Source organism: Penaeus japonicus, unplaced genomic scaffold (genome assembly GCF_977035675.1).
Source record: "Penaeus japonicus unplaced genomic scaffold, GWHDUDI00000001_assembly GWHDUDI00000003, whole genome shotgun sequence".
Classification (NCBI taxonomy): Eukaryota; Metazoa; Arthropoda; class Malacostraca; order Decapoda; family Penaeidae; genus Penaeus; species Penaeus japonicus.
In genome coordinates this window covers 15,062,368-15,079,867 of record NW_028234405.1, presented here as the reverse complement: position 1 = coordinate 15,079,867, position 17,500 = coordinate 15,062,368, and the positions used below count along the sequence as shown (strand labels likewise).

Sequence of the window (17,500 nt, the reverse complement as noted above, 5' to 3'; positions counted from 1 at the left end):
TTTAACATTGATTTTCTCAAAACATGGATTTTGGAGTTAATGCGTTCTGCCTTTTTGCTGCAGACCTAGTCACGCTACTGCTACCACCCCCATCCCATATTGGTCCCACAGTTAACACCACAGCTGGTGTATAATGTTAGTTATTTTGCAAATTGATTGTATTTTATGGAAAGTGTTTCTGTATAAAAAAGAGGTAAATTATTCATCCTGTATGTCAGGTGATGAGAGCAATGTTACCAGTATGAAATAAAAGTAAACCAAATGTACATTCAATAGATCTGATTTTGTTTGAAAGCTTATATATTTCCATTCTAATCTTTGGAATAGAATTTGAAACCCCATGGGGACTTTCCAGTTGAGTTGCCTATACTAAGCATTAACTTTCAAAAACTGATGAGTTATTTTTTAATATGAATGTATGTAATGACTATGAAGCTTAGTAATGACTGTATTCTCTCCTCCATCCTCAAACCTTTAGAGGGCTAGCCCCTCCCCCCATCCCTTTACCTCCTGCTACCCCACTGGGTCTATTCTTATCTAGGTTTTCAATAAGTATTGGACATGAAAGCATGAGGTAATACATTTTCTGGTCAGTAAATTTGAGGACTTCAAACATCAATGACCAAATTTGCTTATATGAAAGTTACATATCCAGTGTTAATGTAGCTGGGTGCCAGAGGGCCAAGCTATTGCGATCTTTAAGTTTGAATAATTTTTGTTGTCTTCTGGGGTTCTTTTAGGGTATTTGTTAAAAAAAAAAGATAATAATAACAAGTTAGATAAGATTTTTGAAAATGATGAAAATAAGAAATTATGATAAAATGTTTTCTGACCTGGGTAGGTACCATTAATGTAATTTAATGATCTTTTACAGGTTAAGTATATTGATGCATTATAAGTAGCTAAGGATTTTCCATTACTGTAATCTGATTTTACATCTGAATCTTCCTGCATTATTTACTTATTTCATAACAAAATTGACTATTCTTATATGACCTTGTTAAAACTTTACTTTTGGGTTTAGAAGGCAAGAATTTTACTCAAGGTTGTTATCACCTGGAATTTGTCATCACTTTGACTTTGTCAATAGTGTGAGTAACATAGTTACTTGCAAAGTTTCAGAGATAGATGATGTACTGAGGAGTTATGATATGCCATGCTGTTATTCACACATATTACTTGTATCCACTTGGTGATTGGTACTTGAGAGTTCATTCAAATTTACATGTTCATTATTTATTTATTAGGCTAAGCTTTTGAGCAGGGATGTCAAACTCATTTACTCTGGTGGGCCGGAGCAAGTTATGCAAACCAGATAATACATTAGAGGAACCCTTTATAAACTGTTTTAACCCTTCCACACCATCATATCACACCATCAGAATATTTTCCACATGAGGGATGATGACCTATCACGTTATGTACTTCCAACGTGTATACATGTACATAGTTACATTTGTATATACACATTGTAGCTGGATTTGTATGTGCACGTTTTTCTTGACTTGTCAAAAAATGTAAAAAATAAAAGATAACCTCTTTTTGTCAACCCCAAGAATAGACTGGGTGAAAATCACTCTTGAGAGGTTCAGTGCAGCTTTGCGCCTTGAGAAATCTCTGATCAGGAAGCTGCACACACTTGCTACATTGCCAGTGGAAGCAGCATTAGGCAGATATATACTCCATTGTGAATGGGTTAAAACATGAAAAAATATATTATGTGTAAAAGACAAAAAGGCTATTTATTAATAAAATTGGCTAAGAATATAATGTAAATTAAATTCTTAAAAGATAAAAAGGCAGTCAACCTTTTAAATCCAATTCCTGCAAAGAAGGATGTTATGGTTCCTAATGAACTGAGGGTACTATTGGCCAACAACACTTCGAAGTTGGTACCCCAGTTTAGGACAGATTATCCACAAAGCCTGAGAGCAATCTGACTTGACAAATTTAGAAAAGGGGTCTCCATTTTACTGCAATAATGTCAATTATGTGTCACCAGATACAAGAGGTTAAATGATGTGGAACACAAGATATGGCTGAAGCCGCATGTAAGAGTGTATCAAACTACATGTTTGACACTCCTGCTTTAGAGCAGACTTCATGAATACTATGTTTTACTGGATATAGGAGAAAGGATTACAGCTGACTTAGTTTACTGAGGTCTTAACCAGATAATGACAGGGTAGTTTTGGCTCTGATTGGTCAAAACACCTGGGTATTTCAACGCATAGGCCTAATGCCTCAGGTTATTCGCCAGCTCTAGCCGTGGCCAACCACTGCGCTCAATCACCCAGCGTGCAAACCATACAAAAAACCATGACATGATATCACATCCCCGGTGGCAAGTGCTACCACCACATGATGAGATATCATATCACCTGGTGTTAACGGGTTAAGCTGTTGTTACAATATTCATAAATACAGTCGGTAGGCTGCTGACCATCCACTGGTTAAGATACTCTTTTGTACAGTAAAATAGCCATCCTGTGGATGATGTTAGTCTAACCAGGCAATGTTAAACCATTTTTAACTTGTCCTCTCGTGTTCAGTACATAGGCCCATTGATTTTTATGAATAATGTAATATCTTTTCATATCTTTTCTTTTCTTTTCTTAAAGACAAGTGTTCCTGGTGCAAGCACAAAAGGTTTCCATTTTATCTATCACTTAAGGTTCAAATTTTGTGCCTTGGTGCCTGTTGATGTTGAGCTTAATATGCATCTATGTTCAGTAGAATCAAATCTATAATTGTCACCCTTTCTTTAGTCCAGGTTGTGAAAGAATTTTTTTATTTTTTTTATTTTGATGTTAGTGATATATCTTCAGCTATTGTAAAGAAAACATTGTGATCCTACTTGACTTTCTTTATTATAATCTTCATAGTATGAATTTGAGATTACAGGTATCATCATAAATGTGAACTCATTCCCTTCTTTTGTAAAAGTTAGTTTAGGTTAAATATATAAACATCAATGACCTCACTTCCTGCCCATTTGCCACTGATATCCTACTTGAGGGATTGGTTGAGAATGATGATAATCAAGTATAATGTAGTCTACTCAAACCTTGTTTTGTGGAATTAGGTAGAAGTATAGAGGATTGGTAAATTATCTTGTCAGTTTTAGGGGATAGCTGTACCTGTATTGATATGATCCTCCCAACCCTCCATCTTTGGAATATAATAGATAGTGAAAGTCTGATAGAAAGCATATTCATTAAAGCTGGTGGCTTTGTAACATTATAGAACATTTCTGGTCAGTCTCCTCTACCTCAACAAGAACAAAAACTTCAAAACAATCAGCTTCAGGATAAGCTCAAATAACAAAGGAAAATCCTGTCTTGTGGAGTAAATAACTATGCAAGATCTCTATTTTCCAAGCAAGTATCAAGAGATATTCTTGGCAGTCCTTTGATACTACCAGGTCTTTCTCTTCCTCAACCTTCCTATTCAAGGTTGTAGAATGTAATACTGCATTCACGCAGATGAACACTGTCCAACATGCTGTGCCCTCACCTGTCATAGATTATCCCCATGATGTTATTCACATGGCTGAGTCAACAAGTGGCTTGACCTGACTGGCAAGATCCAGTACTACCAGTAGGTGGATGAATGCTGTTCAGCCGTTGTCGTGATTTCTCTCTATATTTTAGTGGTTTTGTTTGGAAAGTGCCCAATTATGGGCAAAACCCTTATGCTTGCTGGACAGTGTTTAACTGTGATGACACAACATTATCCTTCTTTTTTTTTTTCTTACAAAAATTAATAGCAACGTTGATCACTGAATCACATCTGATACTGAAATTGACAGAGCTATTTGTCTCACATAAAGGTGACATTAAAACAGTAAATCCTTCCTGTTTACAATTTAGATAGCCTTTTGTTTCATTTTTACATACAAAAGTATGGTATGAGTTTTGTGATGGTGAGCAAGCAGCTGTATCATCTATCATTTAAAAATGGACTTTTTTTTTTTTTTTTTTTTTTCACTTGGGTTAATCATCGAGAAAGACTAATCTACAGTTAATAGGTTAAAAGCATTCTACATTTACAGTCTTGTGTGAACTGAATATATCATAACTTGGTGTAGTTAGTAACAGTTCACTAATACAGAATCCAAGATTTTCCTACTTATAAGCAAAATAATTGCATGTGTTACACTTTATCAAATATCATGAGAGTCAGTTGTGATCTTAGAATAAAAATGTAGAAAAAAGTCCCAGATAGAAAGTAAGTTTTTCTAACAAAGCATATGTTTGCTGTAAACATTAGAGTATGATATCCATTTTAAATTTTTACGTAATCAGTGTAATAAGCAGTTCCTTTTTGTTTAAGGTGATTATTTTTAAAATGCAGGTTATGTACTTAAAGTTTTATCAGCAATAAAAATTTGCTCTATGGTTTGTTTTTATTTTCCTTTTTATATGTACAAACTCAAGTCGTAAGAATGGATGCAAATACTGTCTGGTATTTACTTTTTTGAATTAGCTTTGTCTCTGGATTGAGAATAACTGAATTTTCAAATTACTTGCTCTATATGTAAAAGACATAACTTTTGATTATATGAAACATAATTTCATACAAATAAATATATTAAAATATTTTTTATGGTGTTTAACCCATTGTGGACAGGTGTCATAACGTATATGACGCAAAAGTTTTTGGCCTGATGAGCGGCTTCGTGATGTATGTGATGTTCAGGGATTTTGGGTCATTGTTTTTCTTTATTGTACTATGAGTAATGAGTGAGTGATGAGGACAGTTGTAGTCATAATTACTATAATTGCCATAATATTAAGCAAAATGGGTTTAACCTAAAATCCAAAACCTAAATGGCAGCATTTTCTTCTACCATCAGCAGGAGAGTCTTGAATGGCACCCATCCATATTCTATAGCCAGCACTATCTTTAGAAAGTGATAACATACAGCAAGAAGCCAACCTCTTGCTTTAACCCATTTGTGCTGGTTGACTTGCTATCACAGGGTCGCAAAATAGCCCTGGACCCGGAGGACGCCCTGAGACGTGGTGCATTTTCTGGCTGAGCCTGGGGAGGTCTTTAGTGATGCGCTGAAACATCAGCAATAGATCACTAGATTGTTCTCAAATATAATCATTTTACATAATTTCTGTTACTTTAGTTTAGGTGTTTGAGTGTTATAAAAGGAGATATAACATTCAAAAAATGAAGTCACAGATGAAATAATGGAAATTTCTGCTTCTTGATCAGTTGAATAAAAAGATCCGAGTCAAAAAACTATTGTAAAATCAAATGTGTTTGGCCATGAAAGAAAATTAAGTAAAAAAATTAATGTAATACTACTAATTTGTTGATTATCCGTGATATCACATAATATCACGTCACGAGGTACATGTACATACTCATGTACATGTATTATTATTCATATTGTTCTTTTCGTTTTAGTAAAAAAAAAAAAAAAAAAAAGTATAAAACATGTTTTTTGATGCCCCACTAAGAGATTTCTTCCAATTTCCTTTGTTTTTTCACTTAGAAGTGAAGAATATAGGCAAAGCTCAATCAAATAAAACTAAATAGGCATTTAGTAACATGATTTTGACTAAAATAACTCTTCTGAACATAGCAATATTTTTACGTGCCTTTACATTGTAGACTCATTCATGAAAACCATAAGAATAGGGTGGGTGAAAAATGCTCTGAGAGGATCAGCGCGGCCCCGCGCAGCTAGAAAACACCCCGGCACAAAGCGTTGCGCACTTGTTATTTTCCTGGCGTTAGCGGGAGTAGGCAAAAATACATCCCGTCGTGAATGGGTTAAAGTACTGATGATGAAGGATGTGCAGGCAGAATGAGAAAAGGAAAGTAATGTAGCCCAGTGTCTATAATCTGCCCGTGCCAAGAGGGACACCTTGTACTGTGGCACTCTTCAGTCATAAGCAAAATAGCTCTAGTTTTACAATGATTGACTAAAAGACAGTGGGAAAAGTCAAGGTATGTTGTTTGAAGCTGCCTTGCTGAAATAAAACCCATCCTGGAGTTAGTAAGCAAATCAATTCTTGTCTGCTGTGGGTTAAGAAAATAACTGATAATAAATTAATAAAAAACTCACTTGTTGTGGGCTGGTAGACATAGTAGGCAAGAAGGCAAGGAATGGAAGTTATTGTTTTTTAACTGTCATTAATAGATTATTGTAGTCACATACATCGTAATCTGGATTGGCCATACTGAACAAGTAGGGTCTGGATATGAATACTTTGCACTTCACTTTCTTGTGCCATTATGATTACAGTGTGAGGTTCAGCTCAGCTGTTCATTGTATTTGTCAGAATCATTACGGGAGTTCCTCAGATACAATTAGTATAACATACAAACACCTTTCACCTATCACCCACATTTTAATGGTTGCAATAAAGAGGTTCTTAATTTATATTTATATTTCTCTATTTATCTATAATACTTTTTAATACAGCTAAGCAACAGCTCAGTCATCTCAAAAAAAAAAAAAAAAAAAAAAAAAAATTGAAGAGGTGGTGCTTGAAAGAACAACCGTTTCTTTATGAACAGCACAAGATATAGGGGGTGCAGACTAAGAAGTGTTTCAATGACTGCCAATCAAACTTTCAGAAGATGTGGGCAATGCCCCTTTACCTGTTAGACAGATGCATAAATGTATTTTTTTTCCTACAATTTGTGTTAGTGCCACCTGTGCAGCACACCAAACAGGTTTTACTTCAGAACATGGGAGCTTTTGTGCTCTCCATTCACTTATTATGAGTTTTTTGTTTTGCTATATTATGAAGTTTGTGTGTCATCTGACAGGCTTTCTCGATATTGATATTTGTCCACAACAGTTCATTATGTTCTTTACATTTAGTTATAACAAAAGTTATAGTTTTATAGGACAAAAAGCAACTTCTTTTTAAGCTTATTACTTTTGTAAACAAATATGGAAGAAATAACCATCCCCTCCACCCCCCACCCTTAAAGCTGTCAATGCCAAAGCATAATGAAATTCTGTTCTTTGGCTTTTTAAAATTATTGTTTGTGTGGTTTCAGATTGGGGTGTCACTCTCACTTTATTCACCCTTAACTGCGTAAAAAATAAGAATAAAAAGCAAAAACAACAAAAATACAAGTTTCCATAAAACTTTTAATTGACATGTTGTTAACAAAATACAATGAGTATTAAATATTGCCTCAGTAATGATTTCACATTTTAATGATTTTCTATAGCTTCATCACAACCATACAGCTTTGTTTCAATGAACATTATAAAGTAAAGAAATAATCATCAGGGGAGAAAACATTACATAATTTTTTATTTTGATCAATATTTTATTAACTCAGTGGGTAAGAAAAAATAAACTCCCTTGTTATGTCAATGATATGTCTTCCAGCATTCAAAAACTAAAGGAAGTAATATTTATAGGGTATCTTTAGATTTTGAACATTAGTAGTTAAATGTATAAATGGATTACAATTCCTCTCATTCAAAGTATTTGAATTATGGTGTCATTACTTAACACGTGCTACTATATTTCTAATACTTACTCCTCTGTCAACCAAAAGTACCATAAAACTAACAATTAAATTACAAACTGCTAATTTTAATGGCAATATTAAGGATATATCAGGCATGAAACATGTACAGAATAAAGTAAAGTTATATAATTTAGGTATATCTACTGGTAAAGATTATAAGAAGAAAAAAAAGGAACAAAGCTACAGAGAAAGAAAAAGAAAAAAATTACTGATCACTGTAAACCTATATGTAACCTACCTAAGTCCTTGTTACAGTGAACTAGATATTAACCTGTGTACTGTTGCTGCCACATAACATTTCAGAACTGGCAGTAGCAATTACTGTACTTTCTAAGTCTAACACATGATAATGGAATTTATGGCCTCAGTTTTCTCTGACCAACCACAATTTTCTCCTGGCTTTCACTTAATTATGAGGACCAAAAACTTAAACCCACTAAGTGACTATTCACACAAGGCCTTATTCTTATTATCACCAATCACAAAATATCACATTCATAAAATTAAAAGAATACTTAAAAAATATTTAACAAAAATATATAACCTCTTTCTTTAATTCTGTATATATTAAAATTTCCAATAATTCTATGAAAATTATGATAATAAAATATGCTGTGCCACTTTAATAAAATATGTATCTGACATTCCCTAGTCTCTCTCATATATATGTATGTATGTATGTATGTATGTATGTATGTATGTGTGCGTGTGCATGTGCATGTGTGCGTGTACATGTGCGTGTGCATGTGAGTGTACATGTTTGTGCCTGTTTGTCTATGTATGTATGTATGTATATGTATGTATGTGTGTGTGTGTGCATTGTTTTTTAAAGGAGGGAACTTTATTTCATACAGTACAATTTCTCAGGGCGTCAACCATAATTTGGTAGCCTGCCGTCAAAATTTGATAGGCTCAGAGCAGTGGGTATATGATTTTGTGAACTAAGTCTGAGGAATTCACACAAGTTCAAAGAAAAATAACCTTAAAAGTTCAGAATGAGGTAAAATAAATCATTCTATATAAAACTATACTTAAAAAGGCAAAATGTAAATTCAAAGAAACATACGACAAAATATTTCATAATACAAAATGTACATGCAATTACGCTTTTTTTTTCTACTCTCAAAAAGAGAGAACGCTAATAAAAATTCTTTTTAGGTTGCACTTAATATTAAGCAAGCATGTTCCTAAGTTCCCTCTAAACTTTAATCAAAAGTACTGAAAGTCAGCTTTTTTCATTAATAAGAAACAAACAAAGTGAATCAGATGCAAACTGATGTTAGGGAAATCTATGTACATTTTGTACAGAAAAAGATAAAAACTTGAATAATAAATGCCCAGGTTAACATTTAACTCCACTTCTTATTCACCTTGTCAACTATCTAAGTCTGTTACTGTGTATATTTTTTCATTCTTCATGAACAAAGAACAAAAGCATTACAGCCATGCCTTACTCTGACTTATTTTTTGTTATTTCATAATGATTCTTCATAACCACATCTTCCCTATACTTAAAACAAAATGAAATATTTTCTTATATCAACAGTCATGATGGTCCAACAACTTTTCTGTACCCTCACCTACTGCTGTATACAACAAGTGCAACACTTAGATTATTTGGTCAATAGTCTTAAATTTAACAAGTGTAAGCCATATGCCAACATTTCTATATATAATGTTATCATACATCTTCATATTACCTCAACTACTTTTACATCTATCACTGAATAACTCTTTATTAGTCTGTGAACACACACACATGCAAGTATGGTACGCTTGTCTATGCAAAATGTGTGTGTGTGTGTGTGTGTGTGTGTGTGTGTGTGTGTGTGTGTGTGTGTGTGTGTGTGTGTGTGTGTGTGTGTGTGTGTGTGTGTGTGTGTGTGTGTGTGTGTGTGTGTGTGTGTGTGTGTGTGTGTGTTGTGTGTGTGTGTGTGGTGTGTGTGTGGTGTGTGTGTGTGTGTGTGTGTGTGTGTGTGTGTGTGTGTGTGTGTGTGTGTGTGTGTGTGTGTGTGTGTGTGTGTGTGTGTGTGTGTGTGTGTGTGTGTGTGTGTGTGTGTGTGTGTGTGTGTGTGTGTGTGTGTGTGTGTGTGTGTGTGTGTGTGTGTGTGTGTGTGAGCGTGTGTGTGTGTGTGTGTGTGTGTGTGAGCGTGTGTGTGTGTGTGTGTGTGTGTGAGCGTGTGTGTGTGTGTGTGTGAGCGTGTGTGTGTGTGAGCGTGTGTGAGCGTGTGTGAGCGTGTGTGTGTGTGAGCATGTGTGAGCATGTGTGAGCGTGTGTGTGAGCGTGTGTGTGTGTGTGTGTGTGTGTGTGAGCGTGTGTGAGCGTGTGTGTGTGTGAGCGTGTGTGTGTGAGCGTGTGCGCATGTGCAGGTGTGTGGATGTGCGCATGTATGTGCGTGTAAAATGTGCTTGATGGAGAGACTTAGTACATCAAAGGGTTCATGAGAGACACATTATTCACACATTATAAAACAATTTCTCAATAAACTTCATTCTGACAGTCCCCCAGAAAGAGAACGGAGATGTTTGATTTCTTTCCACAAATATACCAAAACATTACAAAGTAGAGTAAACACTATGTATCTCTTTGCAGGCCAATGGACCTACAATATATGCAGTACAGCATAAGAATATACCCAATGAAAAAAGGGACACAACAACTCATTTATGAAACTACCATATTTATGTATGACATGTACTGAAGAGATGAAAAACACAATAAATTTACTGTAACCACAAAACACTGGAATTTATTACATGCCGAAGATATGTTAGTAATGAAACTTACACAATGGTAATACCCCAAAAAATTCAATAGCATGTAGATGTTATATGCCTATGTTCTCAGTTATAAATATTAGCTTTCAACACAAGTAAACAAACCAAGAATTTAATGTTCCAGAAAATGTACCACAATTTGTCACTTTTCGACTTGCACAACTCACATATGATTAATGAATGCAACTCTTTCTATGAACACAAACTATTTCTTCCTTGTACCCCGGTATTAAAATACATAAAATTCATAGTATGAAGCCTTTAGGAACCCCTAAAACAAGTTGTTGGGACATATGCACCAACATCCTTGCTAATAACCAGCCAATAAAACTCCTCTTGTGATCCTTCCACTCTTGTGATACGTTCTGCAGTGACTTGAGCTAAACTTGAGATCAGGTGGGAAGACAACGGCTGAGGAAGTCGCTCACATCTCGGTCTTTTTACCATCATCGGTAATCTGGGGAAATACAATCCTAAATTAGTAGCATATATGTTTGAATTAATGTTTTTTAATGTGCATGCATGGTCCCTTAATTACACATTGCAATTTCATAAATTGCTTTTACTTCTTTCACTTACTGAACAGCTATTGATCAATGAATATATATATGTGATCAATGAATATATATATGTGAACAATGAAAGTTTGTTTGACTTTCCAGCCGCTCTACTTCCTAAGAGATTCAAAGACTCATGTATGTGAAACAGAGGACACAGGTGCACACTCTCACCAACAGATGGCCAGTGCAGTGTGGGGTGATCAGATGGGTGGATGGGGGTGACAAATTTATAAGTTAATTTAGCTAAAATGTGTATATATATATTAAGCAACCAAATCTTTTACTTTGTGAAAATTACCCCTCGAAAACTAAATTTTGAGGTTTCTTTCAATATGTGGTTATTGCATTGCACTCAATCTATTGTAAACTACAGTGTGTATACATAGCATTAAAAGCGCTTACAATGAGACCATACTTTTGTAATTTGGAATTAATCTCTAGTTATATGAATTTCAGGAAAAAACTATTTTTAAAACTTTTCTTAGAAATTCTTATTCTAAGAATGTTGGTTTTGGATCTTTTTTGCCTATTAGGTAACTTTTTGTCTTTTATTAGACGCTCTTGAAATTTCCATTCTAAAACTTAAAATTGATTCCTACTATTTACTCACTCACACTCCCACTCATTAACCCATCCACGACGGGGGAATTCTAGCCTTGAATGTCACAATGCCGGGGCGTTCGACTTATTAGGCCTAAATCAATTGAATGGCTGGCACAATCCTGTGCCGCCCGGCCACTGGGCTTTTGAATGAGCGGTACAGTACTGTACCACCCGTCCAGGGTGGGTTAATATCACACACTGACATGCACAGACATACAAACATTAGCACTTCAACAACAAATAATACTGAAGACATTCATAGAAATAATACATTAGAGACTTTCATACTATTAAACATACAATGTTTACATCTTAAAATAAACCAAACAAAATTAACATATCTAACATGGCAAATATCAACAACTATTCAGTGATATCTCTCACAGAAATGCACCTAAGAAGACATAAAAAAATGAAGAAATTAAATTCAACGACTATGAGCTCATAAAGAATAATAGAAATAATAAAAGTACAGGAGTAGCATTATGTATCAGGTAAGAATTAGTGGCTAAAACTGATCCTGTAAGAGAATACTCTAATAACACTGTAGAAATACTGGGAGTATTGACTAGAGATACAAAAGAACTGAACAATGTTATATACAGACCTCCTGGTACAACAGAAGCTTCCTTCAGCAAAACATTAATATTATTAGCAATTATATTATGAACACAAGAGGAATCTAAAGTATTATAATACAAGGTCACTTCAATTCTTAACTGGGAAACAAAGAAAATAAAAATATGAGAGACTAAAAGTAAGAACGCTTCTAGATTTTGAAAATCTCAAAAGGTGAGGAAAATATACTTGACCTTGTTCTCATTTGTATATGGGAGGATTTAACAACGTATCATCAATTTTATAGCAGAATCAGACCACGACATCAGCAAGGTCGTGTTAAATTAGTTGAAAATAGAGGACAAATGTGAAAAACAAATAGCAGAAACAGAGAATAGTCTCAAATCTCTTATTCAGTTATAATCAAATTGAATGGAAAACAATAAATAAATCACTAGAAAAAGTCCCCCAAACAACAGAGTGTATGCCAAAAATTTCTATAATGCCTGTAAAGAAAAAAAATTGTGCCCTCTAAAATAATACTGCTGTTATCTAACATGAACAGTTAGAAAACTGAATATGACAACTGATTTTGTGAAAAAAGAGAGAGAGAGAGATTAAATCAAAGATAAAGAAATTAGATGGTTTAGTAAAAGTCCCCAAAAGTCTATAAATAAATAAAAATTGTTGAAGATAAAGAAAGAAAGAAAGAAAAAAAAAACTAATTGTTTCTTCTCCTATGGCAACAACAAATTAAAAGGATATGCCTAAACTCCTCAAAATGCAATATAAAGTCTTTAGTCCATAAAATAGTAAAATTCAAAACAGACCCTGAACAACTTTTCAGAATCAACAATGAAACTGAATGTCTAATATCTAGACCAAGAAAACAAAATAAATCCCTGACAACATGGCTTTTGTAATGGTAGATCCGGTCTATCCCAAACCTTGACACACTGACAACACATAATAAAGGACCTAACTGAAAATAAAGAGATATGTATAATATCCTAGTATATTCAGTAGCATCATTTGAAAATGCTATAAGGATAAATATTGAGTATAAACTTAACAATTGGCCAAATGAAAACAATATGTTATTCAAGTGCTGATAAATTCAAAATTCTAAGGCATAGTCCAAATGGAAATCTGAGACCAAGATTAATTTCTATTGAGGGAATACAGATTAAAGAGTAGAGTTGTAAAATAACCTAGGCCTGTATGAGTAATGACATGAGCTTCAGTCACCATATTGAGCAGACAATTATTGAAGAAAAAGTTACGAGTGGATGGATGATGAAGACTTTTAAGCCCTTGCGGTCGGGTGGCAACACGTTAATGCCATGAGAATTACTGACCACATGTAAGGTGTGTAAGGTGCCATTACCAGTTTGGCTGTTTTGTCAAGAGGCACTAGGTATGAGAAGTAGGAGTGTGCATAAAATTATATATAGTTTTTCTTCTTCCATAAAATTGTAGTAAAGTTTTTACACTGAGCATACAGCATATATTCCCTCTTCACGAAGACTGAAAGACTAAACTATAGGTACTATTTGTCTGAGCATTGTCATAGCCATACCAGTACCTGCTTTAATTTTCCAAAAATGACGTACAACAAAAAAGTGGAGGTTATCAGTACTCTAATAAATGAAGAAGCAGGAGTGGACGGTTCCATCAACCATTCGAAATGGCAGCCCTGCATCAATCATGCCCCTGCACAAAGAGATAAGACAAGAGATCCAGAACATCTTCTACTATTATGGAAAACACTAGTGATTCCAAGAATGGAATATCAGAGCCAAGTAAGGAATCCAAACCTTACGAAGATATATTACAAGAACAGGTTAAAAGAGTTCTCACTTGAAAACTAGACAACATAACAGATCTTAACTAATAAAGACTGAGACAATTCTCATTACAAAGACAAAGATAATCATTGTATATGTATGGATAATTGAAAACTTGGCACCAAATCCAAGAAAGGGAGGAGAATAGAGAGTTAAAAGTAATATATTCCCCTGGACAGGAAGGAGCATGTTATCGTACTAAGATAGGTGTCAAACATCCCTGCTACGAAAATTCCTGAATCAAAGTTTCTTAACCCATTCACGCTGGGGCCGTTCCGGCTTTGCGCGGTCGCAATACCGGGGTTCTCAAACGCATAAGCCTAACGCCTCGAGATTCTCGGGCGCACAAGCCGCGAGCCTGGGTTGCCCGCTCGCTCTACCGCGAAAACCACAATACGTGCTATCACGTCAACCAGCGTGAATGGGTTAATTTGGGCCAAAGCTGATAAATAGTGTGCCAAAGAATATAGAAACATAAACAAGAGCACTGTGGAAATATTTAGAATAAAATCATATGACTCCCTGAATTCAATACCAGATGAAGTGAAAGAAAGAGGGCTGAATTAAATTCCATCCCTCATCAAGTAGAATTTCTTTCAACTGACAAAAGTTGGGTTGTTTCCCAGGCTGGCTCTGGCACTAGTGGTACTCAAATTTTGGTTTCTCAATCTTCTGTTATCTAACAGATCACCTTTTGATTGTAGATAATTATGGAAAAAAAAAAAAAATTATATATATACAACAAACAAAAAAAATAAGTAATAAAATGTGTATATAAAGAAACCAAATAATATATATTGTCTATCTATTTTCACATATTTCTATATTTGAATGTATGCCCTTTCCCTTCATTTAGCTATATGACTGCAAAAAGAACTTGAAACAAAATATAAATACAGTATAAAAGAAACACAGCTGACAGCTGTATGCTACCTCCCCTAGACAAGGAGAAACATCCTTTGGCCTGGATAAAATCATTTCAGTCACCAAGTGTACTTTCCCCTAACAGTCTACATATATATGGTCCACACCCTACTAACTAAATATTATTAAATTTTCCTTATTCACATTGAATTGTTTTGACTCCATATGCATACATTTTTGTAAAACATGTATATACACTTTTAATAATTATTTTTATATTATATTTTTTCATTGAATTACTACTACTCTGACATGCAAATAAATTTTTCCTATAATATATGCTGCTATTTGAGCTATGTGAAGAGTAATCAACATATTTGATTGTGTGTAATGTATCAACATTGCCACATGACATTACATAACACTGCTATCTAAAATTGAAAACAAATGTGAAAATCGTGTTCTGTGTTCTAGAGTGTAATGCAATTTTCTTTGAAAATTAACAGAAATTCATTATAAAAAATGTGCAGATGTTTGGTTCAGGTAACAATTGGGATTATTTTTTTCATATTGTTCAGGAAATTATATTGCTCTATTTTATTAAATTTTGGCTGTGCTTATTGGAATATTATCAGAAGTAATAAAAACAAAATGAAAATAACACACCCTAAGTACAAGGTCTTAAAGCCTCTTTCAAAAAAACTGAACAAAAAGTCCCATTTGTGAATGGATATGCCATTTAACCCATTAGCAGCGGATGGCATGATTTACTGCAAAGATAGAGTCGGTCGGAGACGCGGATGGCAACATGCCAGATATGTAAAACAGCCGTCCTACTGCACAGACCTTTTTTTAATACCGCAACCAATGGGTTAAAGATTTTTTAAGATAAAGATTTCCTTCAATAGTCAGGCCATGTAATTTTCAGAGAACAAATACATACAACCAATATCATCTTTATCACATACATACCTTCATCTTCAAACCATACAAAATTAAGCTTTACAGGTTTTATCCCTTTACTCTGAAATCCTCTGTTATAATATAAGTATGAATAAACAATACCTATAAAATGTTCAATACATAATTATAATGATCTAATCAAAATATTAATCATAAATCTTAGTGGGATTATCATTTCTCTTTAAAACCTTTTCTACTTAAACACATTCTTATATCTTGTCAAGGTAAAATAATCTATACATACTATCTATCAATTCACAACATGCACTTTAAATCTGCACGACTAAAAGTGGAAAAAATAATGCATTACTGATACCTGGAAAAGTGGATCCTGATTTGTTATATGAGTTGGAAGCGAACTGTAGGCTGGACTAGCTGGGAATGGTATGTATGGGAGACCACTGCCTTCTGTGTACCATCGTCTGTAGTAGTAACGGAACAATCCCCCGCAGGCAGACAAGAGAAGGACCAAAAATACAACACCTACCCTGAAAAGTATAATGGTCAAAAGATTATAATTGTGTCTGAGGATGTCAGTTCGCCTTTATGTCTGTCATGTTAAGTACAAAAGCATGTGAATTAAACATCATTTGAACACCATACTTTATACAATATGGGACACTGTAGTCTACTAATATTGACTACAATGCTCAGGTTTTGCTAACCTGGGAGTCATGGTGCACTTTACAGTAATACTAAAAATCTATTTTTTTAGTATATGCTACAACACTCAAGAAATGCATGTTACATAAAGCTGGTTGCTGAGTGCCAATTATATGCCACCAAACACTGCCTGAATGGATGTTATTTAGCACATGACTGTGCATATATTGCAGTGGATTTGATGCACAGATGTATAGTTTTTATCTACAGACTTACCAAAAATACCAAAGGCTGTAAACATAATCACAGCAGAGATTGTCGCCACAGCAATATTGTTCACTGTCACAGAGATCCCACTCACAGTAATGTCCAGACACCTGAAAAGGAACATAAATAAACTCATTACCCTCTGATAAATTATAATTATAATTATCTTAACAATATTCATAACAATAAAAGTAATAAAAGTTACATAACTATAATAAAATAATGATGTCAGAGTAACCAAATAAAAATATATATTTTTTTTTTTTTTTTTTGTTGTGTGTGTGTTGTGTGGGTGTGTGTGTGTGGTTGTGTGTTTGGTGTGTTGGTTGTGGTGTGTGTTGGTAGTGGTGTGGTGGGTTGGGTTTGGGGGGGGGGGGGGGGGGGTGGGGGGGGGGGGGGGGGGGGGGGTGGGGGTGTGGGTGGGGTGGGTGGGTGGGGTGGGTGGGGGGGGGGTGGGTTGGTGGTGGGTGGTTGGGGGGGTGGGGTGGGTGTGGGGGGGGTGTATATAGTTTGGTGTTGATGGGTGTGTGTGTGTGGGTGTAGTTGGGTGTGTGTTTTGTAGTGGGTTGTTGTGTGTGTGTGTGTGTTGTGTGTGGGTTGGGTTGTGGGTGTGATGTGTTTTGTGGGTGTGTGTGTGGGTGTTGGGTGGTGTGTGTGTGTGTGTGTGTGTGTGTGTGGTGTGTGGGGGTGTGTGTGGGTGTGTGGGTGTGTGTGGGTATGTGGGTGGTGTGTGTGGGTGTGTGTGTGTGTTGGTGTGTGTAGGTGTGGTGTGGTGTGTGTGTGTTGTGTTGTGGTGTGTGTGTGTGTGGTAATATGTGTATATTTAAGGTGTGTTGGTGGGGTGTGTGTGTGTGTGTGTTGGTGTGTGTGTTGGTGTGTGTGGGTGTGGTGTGTGGTTGTTGTTTGTGTGTGTGTGTGTAGGTGTGTGTGTGTGTG

General features: G+C 35.1%; 1 protein-coding gene across 1 annotated transcript in view; it reads right to left on the bottom strand.

The window, feature by feature from the left end:
• Positions 1-7,109: 7,109 nt before the first annotated feature.
• Positions 7,110-17,500, bottom strand: part of LOC122250740 (uncharacterized) — a 15,334-nt gene continuing 4,943 nt past the window's right edge. The window contains exons 2-4 of the mRNA XM_043012317.2: positions 16,574-16,674; positions 16,011-16,182; positions 7,110-10,756 (exon numbers count right to left, since the gene is read on the bottom strand). Coding sequence (XP_042868251.1) covers positions 10,724-10,756; positions 16,011-16,182; positions 16,574-16,674 — 306 coding nt within the window. The 3' untranslated portion in view covers positions 7,110-10,723. The remainder of the gene's footprint in view (positions 10,757-16,010; positions 16,183-16,573; positions 16,675-17,500) is intronic.